The sequence below is a fragment of the Melanerpes formicivorus genome, unplaced genomic scaffold (genome assembly GCF_026170545.1).
Source record: "Melanerpes formicivorus ecotype bairdi unplaced genomic scaffold, bMelFor1.0.p_v2 SCAF_61, whole genome shotgun sequence".
NCBI classification, from domain to species: Eukaryota; Metazoa; Chordata; class Aves; order Piciformes; family Picidae; genus Melanerpes; species Melanerpes formicivorus.
In genome coordinates, this window is record NW_027142413.1 from 1,472,049 (window position 1) to 1,489,789 (window position 17,741).

General features: G+C 43.2%; 1 protein-coding gene across 1 annotated transcript in view; it reads left to right on the top strand.

Moving 5' to 3' along the window:
• The first annotated feature begins 669 nt into the window (after nucleotides 1-669).
• ANKH (ANKH inorganic pyrophosphate transport regulator) overlaps nucleotides 670-17,741 on the top strand; it is a 91,687-nt gene continuing 74,615 nt past the window's right edge. The window contains exon 1 of the mRNA XM_068161981.1: nucleotides 670-1,289. Within this exon, the coding sequence (XP_068018082.1) occupies nucleotides 1,194-1,289 (96 nt within the window). The 5' untranslated portion in view covers nucleotides 670-1,193. The remainder of the gene's footprint in view (nucleotides 1,290-17,741) is intronic.

Here is a 17,741-nt window from a genome sequence, read left to right on the forward strand (position 1 = left end):
GGTGACACCACAAACCTAAATGTCCCCGAGAAATGCAATTACAGAAAACCTCCTGAAACTGTGCTCTGAGTTGGAAAACACCAAGAAACTTCCACAGCACATGCAGAAGGGGGTTGCTTTCTCTTCTTTCCTTCATCCTTCAGTGTGACAGAACCTTGCTGTTTGTGAAGGCCATGGGATAGAAAAACCAACAAACCTTCCTCTGGGGTTTAAAAAGCAAAGCTAGTGAGGACCACGGTGCAAGCTGCCTTGGGGCCACAAACGCATTCCTTTGTTCAGGCCTCGGGCAACGGCTTTAGAATATAGAGACGCTGTAATGGCAAAAGTTCACCGTTTGTGATTTTTTTAATGTCAGGTGTTGGACTAGAAGACAAGCAGCGGGCGGGGGGCGCAGCGCGGCCGCTCCGGCGTCTGGAGGAGCCGCTCGGTGCCGCTCTTTCCCCTGCCGCCGCCCTGTCTTCCGAGCCTGTGTCAAACCCACGTGCTCCGACAGCTTGCACTGGGGAGCGGCGCCCAGCGGCTGGGCCCTTCAGCACCGCCGCCGGCCCCGCACTGCGCTTCGCCCACCCGCACAGGGACAGCCGGCAGCGGGATCCGCGCAGCGGCCCCCGCGGCCTGTGCCGGCCCCGGAGCGGCGACGGGCAGGAGGGCGGCGTTTTCTGCGCAGCGCCGTGGCCGTCGCCCCGCCACCGGCGAGCGTCAGGCAGGGAGGAGGCCCCGACCCAGCCCTTCCCTTGGCCCCCGCGCCCCGAGGATGGCAGCGCTGCCCGCACGAGTGGCTAGCGGCGGTGTCCCTCCTCTTTTTTTTTCCGGCAGCGGCGGCGGCGGCGGATCACTGTTGTGTGGGAGGAGGGCGGCGGGGATGGACTTGATCTCTCAGGTCTCCTGTTAAGGCGGCAGCAGAGCGCGCCCCATCGACCAGCCAGCACCCGCCAGGGCCGAGCCGCGCTGCGCTGCGCCGGGCAGGGAAGGACCGGCCTCCCGCCCGCTCCCCGGCTGCTTTATTTTTAAGGGGGATCTGCTGTTCCTCGCCCTTTTACCCCCTCCCCTCCTGCTCGCACACACGCACAGGGACACGCACGCACCCTCCTCCGTTGCCCTTTCATTCTTCCCCCCCCCCCCCCCCGCCGCCGTCCTCCCGCGCCGTCTCTTGCCGTGGCAGATGCGCTGGGGGTCACCGCGCAGCTGGGACTATGGTGAAATTTCCAGCGCTCACTAACTACTGGCCCCTGATCCGGTTCCTGGTCCCTCTCGGCATCACTAACATCGCCATCGACTTTGGGGAGCAGGTAAGGCAGCGCCTCCCCCGAGGCGACCCCCGCCCTCCTGCGGGACGAGGAAGGAGAAGCGGGCCGGGCTCTGCCGAGCCTTAGCTGGGCCCGGCCCGGCCGTTCTTTCACCGCGGTCGGGCACGGTGGCCCTTGCGCCCTTGGAGGCGGCCGGCGGCCGGTGCGACGTGCATGCCCAAACCCACGGGCTGCTGCGCACCCCCGCCTGATGCATGGGGAAGGACGGGGGTTTCAGGTGGTTGGTTTGATGGGGTTTTTTTGTTTGTTTGTTTTACTTCGGTTCACTCCCTTGTATCTCAGGATTATATAAGATGAAATTACATAATGCGTTCTTCGGGGGGTGGTTTTGGTTTATCTGCCCGCTGACAAGGCTGCTCAGGTGCAGCAGCCTTAGCGCAGTGCAGCGCGGCTCGGCGGCCAAGACGGCAAGCCCGGTGGAGGTGGCAACTGGCTCAGCCCGGGGACCCGGCATACTGGAGCGGGGCGCGGGAGGTAGGGTCGGCAGCCGCCGCCTCCCCGCCCCCGCTCCCCCAGCGGCGCTGCCCCTGCTGCATCGGCTTGGCCCTCGCCGCCCCGCAGCCGGCAGCCTCCGCCGCGGCATCTCGGCAAGAAGGCGGCTTCCCGGCTGGGACCCCGATGAGTGAGTCTCAGGCTTCGTCCGTTCCTCCCCCGGTGTTTTGTGAGCCAGGTGTCCGAGGTGATGGGCACAGGACAGAAACCTAAAGTGACGGGCACAGCGAGAGGAGCTGTTGCCACCAGATTTCTTCAGCCGTGAACATCAATGCACTTCAACCTTGGTGAAATTCTGTAGTGATACTCGTGACCTAAGGCACCAGGAAAATACCCCAATGTCCCCTGATAGGTTGTCAGTCTCTGTTATGTGCAGCTCTCCTGCTTCATCCTCCTGATCCTCATTTGCTGCGTTTTCTCTGAAAATGTGTTTTGTGCTTGACGTACCCGCTTCTTTGACCAAGCTTTCTACGCAGGTTGCTGCTTTCCCATAGCACTGTGGTGTGAGGAAATCTCTGGTTTCAGTACGTGACTGGTAAGGCCCTGGTCATGTGTTAGGCTGCACTATATAGGGCCTATCATTACATTTTGGTAGGATAGTGTGCACTAATAGTTATTCATGGATGTTAAGATGGGCAGGCACAGTAAATACTGCACCTCAAATAGCTTTTATCCTTGCCCGAAGTCAGTTTTGATGGGAAGCTTTTGTTTTCTTAAATGTGTTCTGTGCTCCTTGAGCAAAGATACCAGAAACTTAGTGGGTGCCTTCATCTGTTTGTAAAGAAAGTGAAAGGAAAAATATTACAGTGGGAAAATGTAGCTAACATTAATCACAAGTTTGTCATGGCTGTGTTCATTGCTTTTTGCTTCCTTAAATAAGTCATGACACTAAAGAGTACAATTCCATCTTTGTCTAACAACTACATACTTTCCTACTAAGTCAAACTTCTATAAATCGTACACTCAGGGAGAAAACAAGGGAAAACTAAAGATAGAAGTGACAAGGGGAAAAGTGTTTTAAATGCTACTATCTGTGGCACTTTATTAACATATAGCAGACATTAAATTGGAAGTTCACTCAGCAAACTGAGTATGACAGGTGCATGTACAGTTTGCTTCATACAAGGTCAGCTTGATTCAAAATCCGTGTGAGCCGATAAAAAACATCCCCTTGGCTTCAGTGTACTCCTGACTTTCAAAGGATTTCAAAGATCAGCAAGCGAGACATTGCATTTTATAAGTGAGGGGCCTTCTGTCTGGTTGAGTACCAGTGACACAGGAGCGATGTTCACATATGCTTGAAGTAGTGTTACCCACTTTGAACATGACCATAAAAAGACAGGAGGACAATAGATCAGAAATAAGAGATGACTGTAAAAATTAGAGACAGAGTGGACCTTGCCTGACCAGGGAAGAGGAGGTGTTTAAGAAATTGTGTAGGTCATAAACCCTTTTGGTGCCCCTTGCTCATAGATTGCTCTCTCAAGTAGGGAGAGTATTTGGAAGCAGTGTTCAAAGGAGAGGCCTTTTTAACAAAACCTAGTACTTCTGTGTACGCGAGTGTGAAAAGTGAGAAACAATGAGAATCTCACCTTGTTTTTTACCTTGAGAGACTCTTAGGTGTGCTGAGTAGTTTTATTCAATAGGAAACATCACTGGGAAACTGGCAGATCTTTTGTATGTGGCTGTCTCTAGATTTCTTGCTACTTCAAGGGAAATTTACAGTAAGACTAGATAATATTTGTAGAACATAGCTTATGACTCTCACCATTGCCATTGCTCGTATGAGATGTTTTCTGCTGCAAGTCTGTTTAGTATGTAGGAACTAAAAAATGGTGGATCAGTGCTCATGACAACTAGAAAGCTCAGCTCCTGCAGTCATTCCAGAACTACTATAACCAGTTGAAGGGCCCCATGTTGACCCTTGGACCCAACCTCAGTAACCTGTTAGGTAAAAGCTACATTACAGAGTTACTCAGATCTAATGAGCTAACCTCGTCTGTTCACCTCATAAAATCTTCTTGAACTGACATCTGACTTCCCCCCCACCCCCTCCCACAAAAAGATTGTGCTGTTTCATGACCAGGTAAATTATCAGAAGGTTAGGGAAACTGATAATTCCTAACCTGTTTCCATTATTTCCTTCAGCAACTTATTTTCCTTACAAATGATTTATAGTACTGTGTAACTTGCATGGAATAAAATGCAACATAATTTTCTTCCTAGAGTAAGGCCTTGGGGAAAACAGACCCTCACTATGTGGGCTCCACACAAATCTGTGTGAATGTGTATGTGTGTGCCCATGAATTTACTTCTTTCTGTAGGTATACACACACACACACACAGAGAAATACACACAATAGAGTGCTTTCATACCAAGAGCTTAATACTTAACACCAGAGAGAGATTCTCCTTTTCAGTCTTGCGGGTGACAGCATTTGGCTCTCAAAATCTTACTCCAAGATGCACGGTAATTAGTATTTTATTTAGAGCTCAGGTTTGGGAGAGCAGAGTTTGCATTAAAAATCCCAGCTTTGGTGAAAAATGTTGGATGGGCTTGCTTGGAAATAAATAAATAAACTGTATCCATGTGATGAATCACAGTATCACAGTATCACTAAGGTTGGAAGAGACCTCGAGGATCATAGAGTCCAACCTGTCACCACAGACCCTATGACTAGGATAACAACACACAACACAACCTCAAACAGCTCACCTAGCAAATAGTACTACCGTTACCCCATGCACTCAAAAATCCATCACCACCTAGACCAGTTTTCTTTTAATACAGATTCAGAGCTGCCTGCATTTATTACAGTGGTGTGATTTGCAATACATGGGAATATTTACATTGCCATTATTATAAAGGAGGGAAACTGAGGTGTGCATTAGGTCACTAACTTTCTCAGAAGTACAGAATTGGTCCTTAAATACAATTTGCTGATGTGGCTGATAGCTCTCTGATGCTTGCAGGATGGCAAAGACTAGGTGGAGAGCAACATTTTGCTTGAGCTCAGGACCTGTCTGCAGTAGTCCCTTAATTATCAGTGGAAACAATTGAACTTTTCCTTTCATGCCATCATATAGACAAGCCCTGAATCATTCGTTTCAGTTGCTTGAAATTGCTTGGTTGGGCAGTTTTGTTTGCTAACACAACTGGTAGGTATGCAGACACAACTTTGTTCAGTGGCTTGTGAGTCCTTGGAAACTCAAAACAAGCAAGCCTTCTCCTGAGGTCACTTAGGTGCTCTGGTCCTGCAGATAAATTGAACAGTGTAGTGGCTGAGATCAAACAGGTGAGCTGTAAAATAAATGCTAAATGTTTTTGATTCCAAATTATTTTGCAGTAATTGCTGGAAGAACATTCCTGTTTTTCCCTTGTATTTCAGTAGATTTTTTTTTATGTTGTTTTTTTCCCTAAGCAAAAACGTGTTGCCAGAAAAAGAGAACAAGTCATGAATAATGTATCAAAAAGAATTAGCGAGCTTATCTCCTGCCCATGCCATTTGCAAACTTAGTAGGGGGTTAAACATTTTGATTAATGCTTTATGAAACTATTTTTTGGGTAAGTGTTATTGTCTGGACGTTCAAAACAGGCAATGGGAGAGTTCACATTTCCAGCTGTTCCACAGGGATTTGGGCCAAGTTGTGTAACCTTTCTGTGGCACAGTTCCCCTGCCTTTGATGTATGCCTGTGTGTCACAGGGATGCAATGAAAATTCACGTGTCAGAAGTGCTCCAAGATGAAAGGTGCTGTATGAGTGCAAAGGACTCCTGTTATTGCTACTGTAAGAGTTTAGGGATTCATTTAAGCTGTACAGGACTTTAGTGCCATATAAAGAAGAAAGCTAACAAGGTCATATAATTGGTGTAGAGCATGACTGTGTATTATTATCACAGCCACATTATTAGTGGGTATGCTGATGGAAGTACCCTGTTTATTTTTTAAAATAATGTGAAATGCACATCATTTAAAATAAAATCATGTTGGAGAAGCAAAGCTCTACAGAGTATATTATCAACAGATTATTTATTTATATTTTTTAATTTCCATGCACATGTCTTGGATGAATTAATTTGTCCTGCAGGATTCACAAGCCAAGTAGGGAAGTGTCTAGTAAAGGTAGGTGAAATACATCTAACTTCCCTGGTGGGAGTGAGAAAATCCAAGCCAGACATTACATGAAGGAGCAGACACCAAACCACACACACTTGAAGTAGTAGTTTTCAGAATTTGTACTTCAGTACTGACTCCACAGACTTTATTCTAAGCAGAGCAGCTTTACTTCCTTTTCGTGCCAACACGAGCCCTGCAGCCTGAGCTCCTATGCCGTCCATCAAAGGTTTTCAAGCCAGTCCTAGGTGGGCTGTAGACCACGCGGGCAAGACTTGAGACTACACAAATGATTAATTAGCCTTCTATGTCTATTTTAGTTGTGTTGGGCATTAGATACTAGACATTGCATTCACCAGTTGTGCAGAGCCTTAGCGGGAGTTTCACAGCAAGCAGTGCATGCTGAGACCTGTGAAGAAGCCAAAAGTCTCCTAAAACATTTGCAAATCTCAAAAAACCTGCTGATATTCTTAAAGGTAACAAAGAAACATATTCCCAACAGCTAAACCAATACATACATGTATTTTATAGCACATAGGCACAAAATAAACAGGTTAAGAAGAGCAATGGAGCCATTGTTGCTGAAGATTTCCTATTATACTAGAAATTATGAGAATGAGCCTACAAATGAGGAGCCCTATCTCCTGCAGTGTTCCACGTAGTGTAAAATACGTAATCTAGAACTACAGTCTGTGCTATGCCTCATTTGTCAGTACCATCTCTTTCTTTTCTTATTCTATCCTTCCTTCATAAAACCGTCCAGTTCCTTATTTCCTGCTCCTGTTGCCTCCCACTCCCTGTGGCTGTGTCAGCTGAGCTGTAAGGATTTCTCTGGACTTTCTTACACTTCACTGTTGAGAACTAAATTTAAAACACGGATCCAGAACTGAAATTTTGAAGGGGGCTTGAACTGTCGTATTCTGCATCGTGGAGAGAAACCGCCAAAGGAAAACTTTGAATTTTGAGTTGAACTGACCACTGGGATTGTTCCAGGGGTTTCCTTGTTTGTTACTTTTGGTTCAGTTTTCATGAAACCAAGAAAGCTGATTTTAATTCCCATTTGATTTGGTCTGAACTGATTTTTATTTTTCACTCATTTTGCTTCTACATGAAGAACATGATAGGTTGGACTTGATGATCTTGAAGGTCTCTTCCAACCTGGTTAATTCTATTCTATTCTATTCTATTCTATTCTATTCTATTCTATTCTATTCTATTCTATTCTATTCTATTCTATTCTATTCTATTCTATTCTATTCTATTCTTTCACAACTTGGTTGTATACAAAAGCTTATATAGCATGACCAATCTTACGACTGAAGTAGCTTTTTGTATGCATATAACACAAGGCTGCAGCTCAGAACATGCAGATTCTAGCTATTCCTATCTTGGTCTGAGATAAGGCATTTGTGTCTGTGTGGCTATTGTTAGTTCTAAAATAGTGATGTTTCACAGGGCATGAAGTTCATTCCTTCATGTTGCTAAATGGATGTAAGTTGCTGTATAAATAGAACATTTAAATATATCTGCCAGCTCATCCAGAAACCTCCATGCATAAAACTGAGCAGTTCCAAACAGATTTTGCTTGCAGCTACTTTCAGAAATCTGTGATGTCTTTAAATAACATATATTACTGCTGAGCTCTATTCCAGTTTAAATGGCATATCAGAACATGTGTTTCTTAATTTACTTATTTTTTTAGTTTGTATTGACCTTAGATTTTAACAAGCTAATCTAACCTAGTTATTGGTACCTCATGCTATTTTTCACAGAAACCTGTGGATTTGGGGGAGAAAGAAATAGGAGTGTTAATATGCAATTAGATCATCAGATCACGCTTTCTTCTGCTTGCTTGAGTTTGTACCCACATGATGTTGCGGTATCTATGGTCTTAAACACCACTGCTGCCTTTTCAGGTAACAATTAGCCAGAGAATTAAAAGAACTTCACTGTCTGAAACAGCACAACTCTGCAGTTCCCTCATCTTTTATAATCTCTGTGATCCCATGTCCCTTTCAGATTTTCCAAAGAACGTTACTTACCTTGCTGCAGAGTTTTGTCTCCACATTCAGTTTTTCTTCATAGTTCTGTTCTGAGGTAGTGCAGAATAAAAGCGTCTGCATGAAACATTAACTAAGAATATTTCCAGGTGTAAACATGCATTTGGTTCCAAAGAGGGCTGAAATACAGCACTGTTATTTGCAAAACCATGATTTATTTCTATAGCATTTTCAAGGGCATTCTAAACAAGGACAAAGGAAAAATACCGGAGAATTAGGAGAAGTTTGTTAAAAATAAGTGTGCTTCAATGGCATGAAATCTGAAGTGCCAGATGATGCAACAAAACTCACCCAAGATGATGCAAAAAATTGATGTAGCAGAAGTGTTACTGTTGGAGAAAGGGTGGTGCCTGTTGCCCAGTCTGCTCAATCTGCTTCATTTAGTTATAAGATGGTTCAGTGAGAGGTCATCTTTTAGCATAGGAAGCAAATAAACTGCAGGATGCAACTTAAACTGCGGTTACTTGCTTTGTGTACCCTTTTTGCATTCCTATAGGATTGCTAAGGCAATTGTTTCCAACTTTTTCCAATTTTCCAATTTTTCCAATTTTCAGAGTCCAGAAATTTTTCCAGTGGAGATGCTTCCATGCAAGCTTTGTGTTTACTTTTTTTTTTGTTTTTTTTTTTGACAGGGGGTGGGTGTCACCTGTCTCTGATTCCTTTTAAATACTCCCAGTGGTACAGGTTTCTATGTGGCTGAAAGTTTACTACAGCAAAGCACATACTAGTATGTTTGCTGACAAATAACCTTTGAAAGCCTTTTGGCTTGGAGGTAGTCTGTCTTCTGGCCTTCTTATCTATGTTCTGTACTTAAATTTTGGAATGAAGTTATATGTAGCCTGTACCTGAGCTTTTATATGCTGACCTTTGATCTGTGTAGCTGCATGGTTTTCACCTATCCTGGCCAAAGAAATCATTGACACATGCTAGCCAGAACTGATTTGTTACCCCTCATCAAGTCGGGTAGGCAGCGTGTGTAGGTATAAGGGCTACAACCACATGGCACCAGCTGTTCCTCCTCCATTTTTTTTAATAATGGGTGTTTGACTTCTACTTCCCTGAAAATACATGTTGATGTTTAGATTTTACTGGGCTCTTTTTCCTGCTCACTTCCTACACAGACCATGTTACCCTTTCTTCATTCTGCTGCATATCAGCAACCAGTATCTTATTTTTAAAACCTCAGTCAGTGAGGAGCAGCAGCTGCTTCTGCAGTGACAGCTAGCTAGGCTGGGGTACCTCTGATCCACCTCCATCAGCTCCCTCCTCATTGCAAAGACTTTTCCTGCCACAGCATACCAACATGCTCCAAGAACTTGGCAGGCTTTGATCTCAAATCTGCTGTCCTGCAGAGGAAAGACAGACTCTTGCACAAGTCCATCATTACCATTTCCTCTGTCAGCATCTTACCAATTAAAAATAATTTAACTTGTTTGAAAAGAAAATGAATAGTTAGTGGCATTACAGGGCAGGAAGACACTTCACATTTTTTATGCTGGTGAGAGGGGGGGAAAAAAGTCAATTACCTAAGAGGAAGGATTATAGAAATGGAGCATTTGTAGTTGGATAAGAAAGAGATTTGATAACCATCTGCAGTTGTATGAACTGCAGTGTGGTCATGAAGGAAAGAAAACAGGGTTAGTTAGGTCACTGCCCTGGAGAACATGGCCAGGAGCAATGAGAGAGATTGGGGCAGTTAAAGACAGTTTAGACCGAAAAGGTTTCCAGGTGATTTTCTGAGTAGAAAGCTGGAGTCGTTCCCTCTCACACATGCTTCCTCACAATATGTGGCGTGAAGAGTGCTGTGCTTTAGATGTCATTGGGTGGTGATGATGGCATTTTATGTAGGCTCAAATTAATTGAGTCACCAAAGACAAAGTGTTGTGATCTCTGTAAACAGTCACCAAAATCAGAGTGTTGTGATCGCTCTAAAAAGTGTTGCATGTAGTAGGTCAAACCTGAAGACTATGTCTTCTTGTTGAAGGAAACAAGCAGCTTTGGAGCCACATACTCCTCAAATGCACTCAGTGCAGTCTAGAAGGATAATGTATGGGCTATTAGCATGGCATTTTCCTATTAAATTGTACACACTAAGATAAAGTCTCCAAAACTTGCAACTCAGAGGTGCAGAGTTTCTGTTATTAATGACTAATGATTGTGATACAGTCTTCGTAACAGTGCTCTGTTTTTCACAAGAGCACTTGCTGAGCAGAGAACCTGGAGTTCCCTAGCTAATGGAAGTATTGACTGTGAAACCCCTGTCTTGTTCCTTTTAGAAGAATGTTGTGAAAGTGGCATGCCCTTTGCTGCCTGAGTGAACAATAGACAGCCCTGCAGTCCCCCCAGCAGAGCTCAGGGGGAAAAAGTCCAAATAAAATGATCTTATCAAAATAAGGGGACCTTTCATTATGAGCAAAGTGGAGTGGTGAGATGTCCTCAGTGTGGAAGTAAAGATCTTAACTACTTTTAAACTGGGGTCTTGATTAATTTTTTTAAAGGGCTTTAAGGCATGGTTGCCATTAGACAAGACTTGGCAAGCACAGGGGACATTTCAAGTTCTGCTGTAACATAGAGTGAGCCCTGCACCCTTGCTGTCTTTCCAGTTTGGTGAGAGTACTTTTCTTTGCTTGGTTGTCCCATGGGTGCTGGAGCAGTTTAGTTACACAGGCATCTGTGTGGCTTTGTCACCTGGCTGGAGCCTCCAGTGCATCTCCTCACCCTAACTGCTGTGAAGGAGTCCATCCACTTCACTTTCATTCTGTTATTTGCTTTGGTAATATATTCCATCAGCCCATGCCCTTCCTCCCCCACCATGGCATTCTGGAGATAACTTTAAACCTTAGGATTATGTGCAACCCACTGAAGCTAAGAGTCCTGGCAGAAGTGAAAGTATCAAGTAATGTACTTGGAGGAGTAGCTGGCTTTTGCCATTTGCATGGCCTATGGTGGTGGGAAATAAATCTTCTTATCTGAGTATTTGGATCATCCTCTTCATTAAATTTTAACTTTTGCCCTCTCTTGCTCATAGCTTTTTGAAGCTTGTGAAAATAACCCCAGATGTCCACAGTTTTATGCAGTTACAAAGGGCATCTCTGGTCATTTTTCTCTGTACTTCAGTAGTACAAAGCAATTGGTAGTGTGAGACTGAATGTAATCTGGCAGCAACTTCTCTCATGTTTATGTTGAGGCATAATGGTTTTGCAATCTTAAGCATTTGCTTTAAAAGAGAGAGGAAGTCCAAACCACAAAACATTTTTCTGAAGGTAGCCATCCTCAAAACACTTTCTGTTTGCTATAGGTAAATACGTTTTTCAAGTGATGCACCCATACACATACTCGTGTATGTAGTGTGCCATGAGCAGGGGACTGCCTTTTCAGAAGAATTGTACACTGAGTGGTCCTTAAGTACTGTCTTGATTAGTTACTGGCAAAATGGTTAAGAAAATAAGGACTGGAGTTGTACGTGGAGCACATAGAACTTGTGTCCCTTACAGTTTCAGCCGCCTCTGTTTACATGTGTTATGGTGTTTGCATGTGCAAATGCTGGTTTATTTTTTAATCAGTGGCTTTGTACATTAATTTAATCCTCTCCAAATGTGACCTTGAGAGTACTCCTGATCACTGTGTGGCTGTTCTTTATACACTTGTGGGTATTCTTTTTGCTTCAGAGTGTTTTATTTCAAAGCATGAAAGCATGACGACCTTTCAGCATTCACCGTCTTGTTCTTATATGAGATTTCTGCGATGCAGTCAACGGTCTACTGGTTAGGACATGCTCCAGCACTGTAATAGTCTTGGGAAGAGCTTTTGTCAGCAATGCCTTCTAGATCTAATATATAAGTAGTGTGTGTGGGGGGGTTCTCTTAGCGCTGTGCAGAGGCTGTGAGAAATCAAAGCATTTTCTTGTTGTAGGTGTGACTTGGTGAGCTTTGAATCGCTGTCCAAAAGAAGGCCAGTACAGTTGTGGGCTAGCTTTTCCAAATCATGACATGCCTTTTTTGTCATCTGCAAACTCCTACCACATTGTGGGTGGTTGCATCACTGAGGAGAAAATACCTAGCAAAGGCACAATCATAGCCTCAGTACTTCATCAAGCAATTTGTGACTTGACTTCCAAGGGTTTGGTTGTGCTCACAGCCATCTGCAGAGGTGGAGTCTGTTGTATTCTGTGTGCATCCACTGGTTTGAAATGGGAAATGAGAGGGGTTTAGATCAAGAGGGAAGCTGCCTAAAAGGGCAAAGCCTGGCAACTTTGGCTTTGGAAGTACTGGCACGTCCTGAAGTCCCAATGTCCAGCAAATGCCTGTCTTGAGTTCCAAAAGCTTCACTGATATCTCGCTGAATAACAAACTACATGTTTTCTCTTCCCTCTTCCTGCTGGAAGTGTAAGGTAGACAAAGAAGGCATGCTGTTGTAAATTTAGCTCAGTGAAAAGGCAATCAGGTTTTTTGTGGTGACAGGTTGGACTCGATGATCCTTGAGGTCTCTTCCAGCCTTGGCGATGCTGTGATACTGTTTTCTATGACCAGCATGAAGAAGAATGTTAAAGCAGTACTCATCCAGCTGGCAATAAAGGATGACCTGTGCTGAACTGTAGAAATAATTGGAGGAAAAGCCATGACTCACAAATATCCTTGACCTTTTTTCAGGAGTACCTAAGAATAGTATCAGCGCCTGAAACCACTAGATGTGAATACAGTGATTTCTAGATGACTTTGAGTTACATTTTGAGAACTCTGAGTATGGAATACTATGGCAAGGAATAAGCAAATCAGTTGGACAAGGTTCTGGTTTTGTCTGCAGCCCGAGGAACAAAGGCTATTTTGAATATTTTTTTTCCCTCTTAGGCACACTTGCAGCATTAGGGACCCTAAGCACCATTTTCCTTAGTTGTTGGCATGGTGTAGGAGTGAGGGATGCACAGACAGCTTGAAACAGTTACAGAAAAGGATTAGTAACCATTTTGTAAGAAGTTACTGGTGCAGTTTCTAGGTGCTGGTTTCAAAGACACCTAAAAGCATGAGTGTCTCTTATTTGTTCTCTGTGAAGAATATTGCTTCTGTAGTCTAATGACACTGAGCATCAAATTCCTCTACACTTTTCTTTCTGTTTTGGACAGATAAATTTCTATAAGCTCAAATTTTCTGTGTATATCCCTTTGTTTGGTGAAAGAAAGAAAACAACCCTTTGAGAAAGAGAGAGTCAGGATATAGAAATAGGGACTAGTGCAGAATTCGATTCCTTTCTTCCCTTCCACTAAATGTCTGTATAGCATCACACTGGAGCAGCACCATAAACAGGAGTTTGGTATCTGCAGCCTCCTAAGCTGAATCAAGAAGAGTTGAGAGTCATCACTCTCATCTTTTGTTGATGTTTTTTGGGTCTTTGTTTACATGTATTTATTTAAAACTAGGGATTTTTTTCTTTCAGCCCTGGGTTAGGGCCTCCCCTGTGCTCTGGTAGTTTACAGTCCTAGACAGCTCCTGACCCCTCCTCTTCTGACTCCTCCTTCTCACACTGCTACCCATTTACTGCCCTCTTTTAGAGTAGTCTGTAGTCTTCAATTATGTGCTTCCCTTCTGTCCTCTCTGCTTTTCCTTTTCTGTTCCTGTCCAAAGACTGCCTCCATAGTATGTCCCTTTGCTGTTTGCAGGCAAATGGTTCATTGTAATCATGTCAGCAAGGTGCCCACTGCCTGCCCCCCAAGAAATTCCTTCCTTGTCTACTAGAGGCCTGGTTCAGCAAGAGAAATACTTGAAATCTTGAAATCTTTTTGATGTTCATGAGCTTTAAATTTAGGTCTGAGTTAAGCACATACACAGGTATTTATCTCATATGAGGCATCCAAGCTTTAAGTGAAGAATGTGACCTTTGTAAAGCTACAAGACTTTATCTAGCAAAGAATTCTTGTTTGCCTCTTCTTCTTCCTACAGACATGCAGTTGCAGTACCAGGGAACATATTACTGAACTACCAGTATTCCTTCTTTCACATCCCACTGTGTCAGGCCCAGGTTTGGGTCAGTCTGGCCCAGATGCTTTTGCTCTAGGAGCAGGCATGTTGCAGTGCTGGTGGGATGTGGCTGTGACTGCCTACCACTGACAGTCACCTGTGGGTCCTCTGACCCTCACCTCAGTGCCTTGTTTTGAATTCCTGCTCAGCACAGTTCTGTGTAGCAGAAGCAATGAAAAATTTCTCCATGCATTCTGGTGTCTCACAGCCCCTGGTAAAGGTCTGCTGTCCTCACTAGTGGGTTTTTTAAGACATTGCAAACAAAGGTCAGAGTGATTGTTCTCTCACTGTATTAAACCCAGTTTCTGGACCACAGGTATGAATAACACTGCCTGCATTCCTCACATGCCTGTTCACCCCACCAGATAGGTCTCCTTGCTGTAGCTGACCAGGGATGTTTTCTTACCTGCCAGGTCATAGAGATAAAGGTTTTGGAGTGTTGAGAGAATCCAATCTCAGCAAAACCTCTTTTGGGTCAGGGAGTATTTCTGCTCTTTCATCCATTTTTTCAAAGGCAATCCTTTGAGGAAACTTGGGAGAAGCAAGTCAAGCTCAGTCATTTTTATGTGGGCACAAAAGCATTGCATGGAGATGTCCAGGTATTGTCAAGCAGGTCTTCAGAGTGGACACAATGTGTCCACTGTGAACCTGTGCATCACTTGAAGGACTTTGGAGATGTTTATAACCATTCTTTACATTAAAAGTGCTTTTTTGCATGCTATATATAATTTGGCTTCAGACATTTCCAGGTCATAATTTAACTACTAGGCTTGTTCCAAATCAAGGATGGATAGCACAAATAGCACTGCATGAGTCAGATCCATCATGTGTTCTAAATTAAATTGTGCTGAACCAACATTGATCTTAAGGATTTAAATAGATCTAAGACTTTTATCAGATATTAAGATCTTTAGACAGAAAATGCATTTTTACAGAGATTGATAGTGAAGGAAAAAATTAACAGAAGCGTTGAGGAGAGCAACAAAGCAGCAAGCTGACTGTATAATGGAAAGAAACAAAGCACACAACCAGAAGAAAGTATTTTGAATAAACAAGTTAGTGAAATAACATCTTCAGTAGCAGATAGCTTTTGGCTTGCCTAGCACTCTCTGGTGTTTAGATTGCAAATCTCTTCTAAGTTTACTGAAACAAGGTCCTCTCCTAATGAATCCAAAGGCATGTTTCCCTACCTAGATACTGCAAGCTGGCTGAAGTATTACCACAAAAGCCTTGTGTTTTCTGGGGAAGGAAAGAGGAATATGAAATACATGAGGATAACATAAAGATGAGAAGATAGGAGACCCTGGAGCATTTTTCTGATGACCTGTCTCCCAGTAGAGTTAATATGTACTTCAGGTGAGATTTCACCTGGGATACTTGGTACATTCCTGGCTGGACATGCTTAAGACACATCAGTTTAAGCTTGTTCAAAAGATCAGGCAAGAGAAACTCCAGCTATTAGCTTTGTGGTTTTGTCCCTCATCATATCTGAGAAGGAGAAACTGGAATATTTTGTGGACTGAAACATTCTGTGATTCTTTGATTTCTGTATCCTAGCAGAGATAGGTAGAGCATGAATAAGGTTGTTCTCTGTAAGTAGATAAGGGAAGATGTTAGCCTACCTGCAAACAAAAGCAAATTGGGTAGTGACATCTGACGGTAAATAGGGAGTGTTTCTAAGCTATAACTGAGGAAGGCTTCAGGCTACCAGAAGAATGAGGCTCTGGAAAGAGTACGGGTAGGTAAGCCAAACTACTTGTTTTTAAGATTGTCATGTGCTTTGAGCACAGGAGAGGACCAAAGCCTAGACCCCGAGAAGTTCTTTCCATTCCCTGTGTGATGGGAAGAAAAAGAGAAAACAGAACTTGGTACTTTGTTGTTTTGTATACATAGAGATATGATATAGGATCCAGATATACACAAAAAGAAATGAGAAGCCCTGAGTAGAGATGCAGGAAAGCAAATGCTCAGGCTTCAGCTTATGCTGTCCAGTGAAAAACTGAGAGAACTTGTTATTGTTGGTAAAACCCTAATTTTGAATGCTTTTCTCTAAGTTATTTTTTTAATCTCTCTGAATATGTTGTTGTTATGAAATACTTGGGTTTGGTCCTCTCTTCCTTTTAAATAAAATACCATAGCTTACTTGAGGCCTTTCAAATCATTGTTCTCTCAGAGGGTTCATTGGGACGCACAATTCCCCAAAACGCGAAGTGTGCCCTTACCCAGGGCATGTAGGCAGGGCAGTTGCTTATGCAGGGTTGACATTGCTGCTGCTGACAAACAAACAAAGCTCTGTTCATTCTGCTCTGTTCATGAGCAGGGGGTGGGGAATGGGACAGAAGAAGGATGAGCTTGTGGATGGAAACTGCTCAGTTAAATGAGAAAAATATAAGAAGAAAAGACTATATTAAGGTTCATAAAGAAATGCTTTCAGTGTTGGCATGTTAAACAAAACTTTGAGGGCTTTGGCAATTACATCTTTTTGCTGTTCACAGCATAGTTTATCTGTTCATTTTTTCTGTTTCACATGTTAATGACAAATTGAAGCCACGTGTCAGGGTTTGCTTTGTTATTGCCATTGAGCCTGATTTAGGACAATCTCAAAACATGAAATAGTTTCCCATTTTTTTTGCTGCTTGTGTCTATTTGTAGCATTTCAAGTAGCAGGCTCTCATTGCAATGCGAAAATCCTTTAAAACATTGCTTCTGTACTGTAGTCTTAGTAAAAAGACAAGTGCCAAAAGTACACCAGAGAGGGAAGCATCCAGTCTGCACCGAGAGCAACAGGAGAGAAATGCTTAACTCTTGTTGGCCACTTTGAAAATACCAGTCTGTGTATTTCCATCCATTTGAATTAGGCTGTTCTGGTCCATCAGGAAGCAAAGTGACCATTATTACAGTAATGAGCTATTAAAACATCTCTCACCAGTTTTATAAGACACAGTACCTTCAGAAACGTGGCATTGTAGAAGTGTGGGCATTAAATTTGTTAGCCTCTGCATAAATGCAGCAACTAAGAAGCCATATTTGTGTTCCTCTAGTTCGTTAAAAACATTTGTTAAAATGTTTTCATTATGTGGCTAGAACTGTAAGGAGTGTAAATGCTGAAACACGAGAGGCTTACTTCTGTTTCTGGGAGATCAAGCGTTTTCACCTATCTGAGTTGAGATGGAGGGAGAAGGGAGTTTTAGTTGACTTGGAGGCTTCTGTATTCTTTCTGGTTACATGATGTACATGCCGGTGTCCAAACACTGAGTATGGTCTAATTACTCTACTGACAGAGGATGGAAGCAAATGGCCAGACCATGAGGTGTGTCATACCTGCTTTGACATGTGACCATCATCTGGCCATACAAGTTTGTCTCACTCTGCCACTGCCATACGTGCAGATAGGTGAGTCCACTGGCCTTTATAAAAGTCTGTTGACCTCTACATGTTTTATTAGCCAGGGCAGAGGTCAGTCTTTGACAAATAAAGTAGCAGACCTATTTACTTTATATTTGCATGCTAGACTCCTAAAGGTTGAACTCTTTCTGTGGTGAGGCTATTTCCTTTTCATCTGTAATGATCACTTTTCATTGCTGACTAATGCAAAGGAAGATGAGTTATGATCTGGCATTTCCCTGAATGTGTTCAGTCTTTGAATATTCATTATGCTTCCCATTGCCATAGATAGATAGCAATGTCCTTAGAAAGTGGAAAACTGATTTTTTTCTTCCCCAGTCTTTTTGAAAGGCTGATCTTTTTCATTCACTGT